Source organism: Panthera tigris, chromosome C1 (assembly GCF_018350195.1).
Source record: "Panthera tigris isolate Pti1 chromosome C1, P.tigris_Pti1_mat1.1, whole genome shotgun sequence".
In the NCBI taxonomy this organism is placed as follows: Eukaryota; Metazoa; Chordata; class Mammalia; order Carnivora; family Felidae; genus Panthera; species Panthera tigris.
In genome coordinates this window covers 11,908,929-11,919,292 of record NC_056667.1, presented here as the reverse complement: position 1 = coordinate 11,919,292, position 10,364 = coordinate 11,908,929, and the positions used below count along the sequence as shown (strand labels likewise).

General features: G+C 54.0%; 1 protein-coding gene across 6 annotated transcripts in view; it reads left to right on the top strand.

The window, feature by feature from the left end:
• Window positions 1-16: 16 nt before the first annotated feature.
• The window catches only part of SPATA21 (spermatogenesis associated 21), a 38,921-nt gene continuing 28,573 nt past the window's right edge, over window positions 17-10,364 (top strand). For 4 of the 6 annotated variants that reach the window (XR_006220623.1, XM_042994243.1, XM_015538207.2 and 1 more), the window contains exons 1-7: window positions 17-659; window positions 1,817-2,067; window positions 3,671-3,822; window positions 5,808-6,027; window positions 8,352-8,647; window positions 9,043-9,091; window positions 9,736-10,187. Coding sequence is in view for 5 of the 6 variants with exons in the window: in XM_042994243.1 (XP_042850177.1) it covers window positions 1,939-2,067; window positions 3,671-3,822; window positions 5,808-6,027; window positions 8,352-8,647; window positions 9,043-9,091; window positions 9,736-10,187 (1,298 nt within the window). In the remaining variant the exon portion in view is untranslated. Of the gene's footprint in view, window positions 660-762; window positions 814-1,816; window positions 2,068-3,670; window positions 3,823-5,807; window positions 6,028-8,351; window positions 8,648-9,042; window positions 9,092-9,735; window positions 10,188-10,364 lie in introns of all 6 variants that reach the window. The other 2 variants (XM_042994242.1, XM_015538208.2) reach the window with 2 other exon arrangements.

Below are 10,364 nucleotides of genomic sequence, written 5' to 3'. Positions count from 1 at the left end.
TGTTCGAGGGGTCTGGAAGGGCGGTCCTCCGGATGGGTCATCCGCCCCTGGGGCGGGAATGCCCGGAGGAAAGGGGGACGTGCAGGGGGCCCTCATGGGAGAGAGACTGGGAGGAGCAAGGAACTTCCAGGGCAGAGGGAGGGATTTGGCCACAGCGCTGACCTCCCTGTGCCGAGCGAGAGACTAGACCCTTGGGGAGACGGGCGCTGCGCCTGGGGCGGGCGCCCACGGGATGGGGGTCTCGTCTGCATTGTAGGGGCGCAGGCCTAGCTGCAGGAAGGATCGGGGTGTAGGTAGGGGTGGGAGGAAAGGAGGAGGGAGTGGGGATTGGGGGTCGTGGCTGTTGGGAGCACCTGCTCTGTGCTCCCCATACGCTGCGAGAGCCTTCAGATCAGCCAGCGCATCCTCAGGACCTGGTGCCGTGCCCAGCTTGGGCAGTGAGCCGCACAGGCCTGGGTCTGAATCCAGATCTTCTGCAGACTAGCTGAGTTGCACTGGACGAGACACGGGGCTCCTCTGAGCCTCAGGGCTGGACCCAGTGATCCCACAGAGCCCTTAGGAGAACACCGCCTGCAAACGCCCCCAGCAAATAGAAGATTCCTGTGTCTGTTGGCTGGCCTGCCTTGGTTTAGAGTGAAAGCACCATCAAGATCTTCAAGGTTCCAGGGTCGCACTGGGGGGGTGGGATTTACCCCTAGAAATCGTCAACGGTATAAAGGGGTCTGTGATGCACCCATAGAAATAGTGTTAATGTTACCTCAGAGGGTTCCAGACGCTGGAGGTGGCTGAGGTGGCTAGAAGCTTGGAGAAGAGGTGGGAGGTTGAAGAATGGTGGTGGGGGGGGGGTTGTTGGGGAGACAGAGAAGTGGGATGTGGGCACAGAGGCTGGGGGTCTGTGGGATTAGGATTGTGGGAGGGCTGCTCAGGTTGAAACATGTTTGAGTAGGGGGTGGTGAAACAGCCTAATAAGAGGTTGGGTGGGAGAGGCAGGAGAGACACCAAGAAAAGCTTTAGAAAGGGATGTGTCCGGCGCGGGGTGGAGGGTGCTTTGGCGAACTACATGTTGCTATTGGAGACCTTGGGGTTCCCGAGACAGATGTTCTCAGCTCTTGTTCCTTAACCCCAAGAAGAACTTGGAGTTTTCATCTATAGCAGCAACAGCCGTGACATTCTGGGGCACTCTTTAAAATGTATATTTAACATGCATATTAAAGGCTCTGAGAAGTTCTGCAGCACAGAGCCTATTCTATTTAAAAAAATTTTTTTAACGTTTATTTATTACTGAGAGACAGAGAGAGAGACAGAGCGTGGGCAGGGGAGGGGCAGAGAGAGAGGGAGACAGAATCCGAAGCAGGCTCCAGGCTCTGAGCCGTCAGCACAGAGCCTGACGCGGGGCTCGAACTCACGAACCGCGAGATCGTGACCTGAGCCGAAGTCGGACCCTTAACCGACGGAGCCACCCAGGGGCCCCAGAGCCTATTCTATTTTAACTCAGCACTTTCCAAATGCATTTGGCCTCAGAACTCTTTGTGTGTGTGTGTGGCGTACCTCATGGGACCAATATTAGGACCAAAGGGCACCCATTAGGAAATGCCGGGGTAGGAGAAAGTGCGTGTGTTTGGGGATCCGACAGGCCACGGTTTAATTCCTGCTCTGTGGCCTAGTTGGCATTGGACCCTGGGCCAGTGACTTTGCTCCTCGGAGTCACTGTGAGAATCAGGGTGAATGTGTGGCTAGCTCTCTGTTTCCGCTGCGTCCCTCTCCGGTGTGGGCCGGGCCCTGACTATTCCCTTGAGCCAGGCTCTCTGTATCACAGGTTCCAGGTGGGCTGCGGAAGAGTGCTTAGGTAATGACCTTGGTGGAACTTTGATTGGATTTCTCCTGTGGGACCACAGCAACTGATGCCCCTCACTTGGCACCCTCACTGGCTGTGGCACAATGGACGACGGAAACGCCCAGATGCACACGGAGGGAAGGATCAAGGCTCCAGGAGCCCAGCCAAGTCCTGGCATGAGCACCACCAGCAAGAGGCCTGGTGTTGAGCCTACCGTATCAGAAATCAGCCAGGTAGGGCCCTGCACCTCGTGTTCTGACCCTGCTATTCCCAGCCGGCACCTTTCCCTGCGTCAGCTTGGGTAGATGACAAATCTACGGGTGTGCTTCAGGTATGGCTGGATCAAGGTGCTACCTGAGTGTCCGTTGGCTCTGCCTTCCAGTGTGACGCTCCCAGGCAGGCCCTTCCTGAAAGGTGGCAAGGATTGCCCTGGCCACTTCGGGTTAAAATCTTCTCGTCTTACGTCCTCTGGCATAGCGTCCCCAACAGGAAGAGAGCCTCTCTGCAATAGTTGAAGGAAGTTTCTGGTATCACTGCGACTGGCCCAGATCGTGGTCACATGCTCATCCCTGAATTAGTCACCGTGGCAGAGCAGAGTGGCCTGGATCTCTTGGTATAACGGAGCCAGAGGTGGTACTCACTTGACTCCACTGGCTTCTCTTACCAGGATAGAGGCTGGCTGAGCAAAACCAGAATTCCTACTTACCCTGCTGTGTGCCCCCAGCCCCCTGTAGACCCTCCACTCCCCTGACAGTTGCTCAAGGCTTCCAGCACGACCCTCCCCAGCCCTCAGCCTGCATCCTAAGCCTCCATCATACCCCTCAGCCTCTTTCCAGCCATTCTTTTAGGTGCCAAGGGGCATGAACTGAAGAGCACAGGGAAAGCAAAGCCCTCCTTCCCATCTGGTTTCCCCAGAGCCAAAAATGTCACCATAAAAAAAAAAAAGTCAACATTCCCTTGGGTACAGTGTTACCCTCTCCCTGTAGCTTCTGTTATAAATCATGGCTTCCCTCGGGGGCAGGGAGAGCGCCTGAAGGTAGGGGGGCCGGTCTTAGAAGGAGGCTGGGGCAAGCGTTCAGGGCTTCCTTCACCTCTACCCCTCATTTTTTTTTTCAACAAACAAAGTCATGGGTTTCAGTCCGGTTACGTAACCAGCCATATGACCTTGGGCGGGCCATGGCACCCCTTTGAGCCCCACTGCCTGGGGCACAGACCCTGCCTCCCCGAGCGTAGGTGTCCTCAGTGTTGGCTCGACCTGGCATTAGAACAACTGTCCTCAAGTGATTGAGGCAGGTCGTCTGGAGTTTGCTGCCTCAGGTGAGGGTCGGAGCTGGCTCCAGTCACTGGCTCAGCCAGGGACTGATAGACCAAGATGGGCATCGAGATCCAGCTCCAGAGCCTGACCTCTGAAGTAGCAGAAATTGTGGAAGCCTCTCTTGGATCTTCTGAGGGTCGTGATGTCCCCCAGGGGGCTCCGTCAGGCTGTCCTCAGGGGGTTCCCTTGGCTCAGGTGCTACCCCGGACTGTAGGTTTCTGCTAGAGCCCTTAGCGCTGCTGGCTTGGGCCAGGTCTTACGCCAAGTCACTCTCTCCAGCTCCCTGTCTCCTCCCCCTCCCCTTCCCCCTCTCTCTCTCCCTCTCCCACACCTCTCCCTTCTCCTGCTCCTCCTCCTCCTCCTCCTTGCCTCTCTGCAGCGCCTTCCGCCTGCCTTCCGCAGTCAGGCACAGGATGTCCCTGTCCCTGAGGCCTGGACGATGTCCAAGGAGAGGGAGGAGCCCTCCAGAATGGGTACTTGTGGCCAACCCTTGGGCTAGCGCATGGGCATCTCTGTTCCAGGTTGCGTTTCCAGATGCTGCAGGGATGGGCAGTGGGAAGCAGCCCTCATCAGCCCCAGGGGGGCCAGAGAAAGGACCAGAACCCAGCACAGCCTCAGAGGAAGGGCCTCGGGAGCTCAGGACCCAGGAGCAGAGGCAGCCGGCAGAACCGGGGTGAGCTGGGGACTTCTTAAAGAAGGTCCGGGAGAGAACTCTGTGAGCCACCTGGGGGACAGGGACGAGGCAGGACTCCCAGCCTAAGGCAAATACGCCCTTAATCTTCTCTCTCACGGGGGGCACAAATCCCGCTACATCATCGCTCCCGAACCTTCCATCTGCACTGGCTTCTAGACCCACTGGACCACAAGCTTCTTTTATGTGTCCTGCTCTGTTTCAAACCCCTCATGCCTGGGACTGTGCCTGGCACTTAGTAGATGTTCAATAAACATGTGTTCACCGAATTAATGGAAGACTGAACAAAAGAGAGGCCGAGACTCAGAAACACACATTTACATGGCATTCTTGTTACTATTTTCTAAATATTGTATTTTTACCTTGTCTACAGTAAGACTCATATTAAAAAAAATTTTTTTAATGTTTATTTATTTTTGAGACAGAGAGAGACAGAGCATGAATGGGGGGGGAGGGGCGGTCAGAGAGAGAGGGAGACACAGAATCTGAAGCAGGCTCCAGGCTGCACAGAGCCTGGAGCCGGGCTCGAACTCACGGACCGTGAGATCATGACCTGAGCCGAAGTCCGTCGCTCAACCGACTGAGCCACCCAGGTGCCCCAAGACTCATATTTTAAAAGGCAAAAGATTTATACGATCTGAAAAGAAACCAGAGTATGAGACGCTTATATTTTAAAGATTTTATTTTTAAGTCATCTCTACACCCAACGTGGGGCTCAAACTCAGAACCCTGAGATCAAGAGTCCCATGCTCCACCAACTGAGCCAGGCAGGAGCCCCAGAGTGTAATCTTTTTCAAAAGAGGAAAGCGAAAGAGAACAGACAGAAGCAAAAAGGGAAAGATTTGAGAAACAGGAATAGTTCAGACGAGTCAGCATATCGTTTTAATTTGCTTATAACCAAAAGCCTCTGAATAATCTCTTCTACATGGAAAGTTAGGGAAATGAAGCAGAGGTAGGTCGGAGCCCCCCTCCGCCCAGATGGGAACCGGTAGAAATAGAAACCATTTCAACACATCTGTTCAACAACTTGGCCATTTGTTTCAACGGCCTTAAAAATACCTTTACCTTCCTCCATGTCTAGAAATACACCCGGAGGAAATAATGGCGACGCGGGCAAAGTTTTACGCAAGTTTTTTTCCTCTGCCACGTCATTTTAAATGCTAAAAATGCTGGAAATGCCAGTATGCCCTAAATACCCACTACAGAGGAATGGTAAAGTCGAATATGCTTATTTATCGAACATGGAATTTTCTACTTCCACTTAAAAGGCGTGTGTATGAGAGATGTTTTGGCACGGAAAAAAATCAGGTTAAAACGATCGTTGAAAAAAGATGGCAAAACTGTACACACGACATAATCGTAACTGTGTAAAATTAGGCAATTGTTTGAAGATGGTAATGAACTAAATCCCCATGAGAAATACACATGTTACATCCATAGGAAGAAGCCTGGGGAAATACTCCAGAACATGAAAGTGACATCAGACCGGCACAGACTGAAACCCTGAGCTGTCTCCTTCAGCTTTATGAGCCTAGGCTCAAGCCTTCGAGCCCCTCAATCTCTCTTCTCTCTGATTTTTCTTTTTTTCTTTTCTTTCTTTCTTTTTTTTTTTTTTAAGATTCTTTGATTTTTTTAAGTAACCGCTACACCCAAGGTGGGGCTCGAACTCACAACCCTGAGATCAAGAGTCACACGCTCCACCGGCTGAGCCAGCCAGGCACCCCTGATGTTTCTTTTTATTCTGAACAACAACAACAATAAAATCCTAACGCCCCGAAACATTGAGATCATAGTATCTGGGATTTGGGGAATTCATGTCAGTCCTCCATTCATTCTCTCCAGCATTAAGTATGCACCTATGGTGTGCCTAGTCCTGCACGGGCGCTCTGGGAAATACAAAGGAGTCTAAGAATATAAAACGATGGCCCAATCCAGGAGCTGAGGTGTCGCTTTGTTGATCTCCCCAGGAAGAAGCCGTCAACCCCGGCACCCCAGCAAGGGCCCAGATTGCGGCAAGGAGGCCGTGATCAGGCCAAGCCAGGAAGTGAGCTGGGGGTGCTGCCTTCCAGGGTCCCCGCGGCACAGGAAGGGCAGCAGCAACAGGGCTCAGGGAAGGAGACCGAGGACCAACAGGGGAGACATCAGAACCCAGGGATGGTGGAGGGTCAGGCCCCCGAGAGCCACCAGGTAATGTCCACGGAGATGTGACAGGAGGGCACAGAATGGCTGCTCTCTGGGGGAGACCAAGGAGCCTCCCGGGCCCCCCCCCCATTTCGTGTCTGCTCCTCTCTGTACCCTGGCGATGTCGAGTGCCCAGTCTGTGTGGGTCACTGGGATATTCTGGATATTCTTGATCGCCCACGGCAAGCCTTTACAACCTGTTTCCGGAGTGGCCCCACAGTATGTCAGGGGGTGATGGAGGCAGGGAGGACTTGGGGGTTACGTGTACGATAAGAACGGGCACATGTTGGATTTAAAAAGCTCAGTTTTCTTCACGCTAGGATATCCTAGAAGCTGCTTCTTAGCGGCCGAGCTTTTGTGGGACCTCGCAGGAGATGGGCTAGAGCGTGGTGCCTTTTTCGAACTCATTTGACTACAAAATACCTTTTCACTTACTTTCATTTTAAGATTATTTCCTTAAAGCTTCAGTGAGGTATAATGCACACCCGCTCGCACATACTCCAACTGTACAACTTGATGTTTTGGTACACATGAAGCCAGCACCACAATCGAGAAAACAAACCTTATCTGTCACCTCCACCCCCCCCCCAGCTAAAATTTCCCCAGGCCCTCTGTAGTCCTTTCTGCCCCTCCGCCACCCCATCCCCAGGCCACCACTGATCTGCTTCTTTGTCTCTATGGGTTTGTTTGTACTTCCTCGAATTTTACATAAACGGAAGCGTGCCGGATACATTCTTTTCATCCGTCTTCTTTCACCTGGCCTGATGATGCTGGGGTTCAGCCATGCTGTTGAAGTATGAATACTTCATTCTTTTCGTTACTGAGCGATATTCCGTTGTAGGCCCCTACCTCCCTGTCTTCATCCCTTCACCTACCGACGGACATTGGGTTTGTTCTCCCTTTTTGACTATGACAAATAAAACTTCTCCGAACGTTTCGTGTCCGCGTGAACAAAGGCTTTCATTTCTCTTGAGCAAAGAAATCGCTGGGAGTAGAATGGATCATACGGTAGGCGTATGTTGAGCTTATTAAGAACCTGCCAAAGTCTTCTCCAAAGTGGTGGTGCCATTTTACGTCCCCACCAGACGTACTGAAATTCCAGCCACCCCGCATCCTCCCCAAAACTTGGTAGGGCCGGTCTTTAATTTTAAGTGTTCTGATAGGTGCCTCGGGGACTCTCATGGTGGCCTGGGTTTGCATGTTCCTAATGACTAATGATGCTGACCATTTGTAAATGCGCTTCTAGGCCATCCGTAGATCTTCTTTGGAGAAATGTCTATTCAAATACTTCGCCCGTTGTTTTCATCGGACTAGTCATCTTGTTGTTGAGTTGTAGGAGTTCTTTATATATGGTGGATACTAAACTCTTATGACACAAACGATTTACACACTTTTTTCCTTCCATTTTGTGCATTGTCCTTTCACCTACTGCCTTTAAAAAAAAATCAGATTCTTTTCTTCCGATTGAGTTTGGAGAGTTCTTATATATTCTGAACACAAGTCCTTTATCAGATGTGTGATTGGCGAATGTCTTTCCCCATTCTGTCTTGTCTTTTCCATTCTCTTACCGGTGACTTTCAAAGAACAGAAGTTCTGAATTCTGATAAGGCCGAATTTATCAATATTTTCTTTCGGGCTTGATTTTTTGGTGTTGTTTCTTAGACATCTTTGCTTAACCCAAGGTCACATCAGAAGTTCTCCTATGTTTTCTTCAAGGATTTTATCATTTCAGGCTTAACATTTACATTTTAGGATCCGTCTTGAGTTAATCCTTGCACGTGCGTGTGTGTTAGATAGTGATTCAGTTTTTTGCATGTGGCCATCCATTCCAGCGCCGTTTACTGAAGACTCCTTTCCATACTGGGTTTGTACCTTCGTTGCAAAGCCGTTGAACATGCATGTGGAAGCCTATTTCTGGACTCTCTTTGTTCCATTTATCTCTCTGTCCTCATTCCGGTGTCACGCTGTCTTGATCATAAGTCACTTTATAATAAGTCCTGTATCAGTTGACGTAAAACTCCTTTTTTAGGGATTCTTGTACTCTGAACCCTCCTTGGGAAACCCTATTTAAAGGGAACTGCCTCATTTCCTCCAAGTTCCCCTTCTACGCCTATGACTTTGGGTGGGCCGTGACTCCTACGGGCCTCAGCGTTTCATCCCTGAACATGAGAATCTGTGCTGCTTTCTAGGGGTGCTAGGAGCACGCAGTAAGAGGACGCTTGCAGTGCCTGGATGAGACTAAGCCTGTGATAACTGGTCTCCAGGTGAGTGTGGAATTCACCTGGGAGCCAGGATGGGACTCCTCATTTTGGTATCCTTGTCCTTGGCAGGACCCAGAGTGGCGGCCTCCCCCAGGTCACCAGGCAGCTAATGGGGAAGACAGAGTACAGCCGGTGAAGGCTTCTTGCACCTCGGACAGCCGTGGGCAGCAACTGGGAGACAAGCCCGCCGAGGAGGTGGACACCCCACGTATCAGGCCACAGGGGGCTCTGCCAGAGCCTGGCCCAGGGGGACATGAGGACAGTTCTCAGGGGGCAGGGCCCCGAATGCCCCCGGCAACTCTGGAGGAAAAGACGGCCAACTCCTTCCCACCACCCACGCCAGGACCTGACCCCCCAAAAGGAGGGTAAGCCATCCCCTGATGCCATCCCCTACCCCACTCCCTGGCCCGACAAGGACATGCTTCTGGTAAGTTACCGGTGAGGTGAATTCTAGTCCTGACTCCTCCTGACCTGATGCAGGACCTCGGGCAAGTCACGCCCCTCTGGGCCTCGGTTTCTCCGTCTGTATGATAGCTCTGACACCAGAATTCTTTGTGCTGCAAACCTGTGCTTTAAGGGCCTTGTCCTCACGTGGGGATGTGAGGGAATGAGGGGCCCCTCTGAGATTAGAAGGCCGGAGGGATGCAGGGATCAGGCTGGGCAGTGGACCTGAGTGTCCCGGGGGCGGAGGGACGGTCGGCGCAAAGGACAAGTCTTGAGCTGAGCCCCTCCGCCATCCGGGGGTCTCTCCCTTGTTTAGGGTCGAGGGGGTGGAGACCCAGCCAACACCAGGGCCTGTTCCTCCACCAGTAAGTAGACCCAGAGTGGGGGGTGGGGAGGGCACAGGTGGGCAGGAAGAGGAAGGAGGGGCTGTGGTATTTGGAGTCCAGCTGGGGAAGGCGTAAGTGTGAGTGTGTACGTGGAGGCACACGCATGTGTGTGTGTTTGCACGTAGGCGTGTGTGTGCGTCTTGCGGGGGGGTGGCGGGGGTGGGGGAGGGGGGCGGGGTCAGAGGATGCCCTTGTACTCTGGAGCTTGGAAAGAGGAGCAGAGCCCTGGGCTGGTAGCTGGAGGCGTTGGTCAGGGGGGAGTTTTTTTTAGGAAGATAATGACGGACGAAGCAGAGCCGATACCCTCAGGGACAGGGTGTGTGGCAAGCGCTGTGTCTCCTCTGGGAGAAAGGGCCGGGCAGGAGTCTGTGCGGCATGGCCTGGGGGCTGGAGGTGGACTGGGGACGGCCCATCCCTGCATTGGGAGGGACAGACGCAGGAGGTGGCTGGATTTGCCGGACGAATGAGCGGGCATTTATTAGGCGCCTCGCCTGCGTCGTCCCGGGCAGTTACGGACGAAAGAGGCAGACCGGGCCCCGGAGCGCGAGTGGCAGGAGAAACTCGGGTGGGACAGTCTGGCTGGCGGGAGGCCTCCCGGGTCCCTTCTCGTGTCCTGTCCCCAGGGGATGAGGGACACTGGAGAGAGGAGGGACCTGGATCCCGTGCAGAGGCAGCCTCAGGCGCCCACGGTGGCCGCAGGGGCCCAGAACCTCAGGAACCTTCGGCAAGGCTTCATGAAGTGCTTGCTGGACGTGGAAGAGGTGGAGGCCACGCATCGGAGGGCGACGGCCAAGGCCCGGGCCCTGCCAAACCGGAAGTCCCCCAGGACCCTGACCCCTGTGCCCGCCTCAGCCCCCCGCCTGCTTCTGACCCTGCCTCAGACCCTCGCGCCGGCCCCTGTGATGGCCCCATCCTGGGCCCGGTTGCCAGCCCCCGGGTCAATCCCCGCCCCTGGGGGCGCCCCGGTCCCAGGGCCCGTGGTGGCCCTGCCGCCCCCCACCCTGGACGCGGGCTGGAGAAGGACAGAACTCCTGCACCCGAGCGGAGACAGGAGCCTGAGCAGCTCCAAGGCACGGTAGGAGCCACCCCGCAAAGGGCGCCCCAGGTCACAGCCCGTGTCCCAGTGTCCCCGGCACCTCCCGTCCAGACTCTCGTCCCTGTCACTGCACCTGTTCCTGCTCGGGTGTCCTCTCTCCATTTCTCCTCCCTTCCGGTCCCCTCCCTCCCCCACACCTAGGTCTTTTTTCCCCCC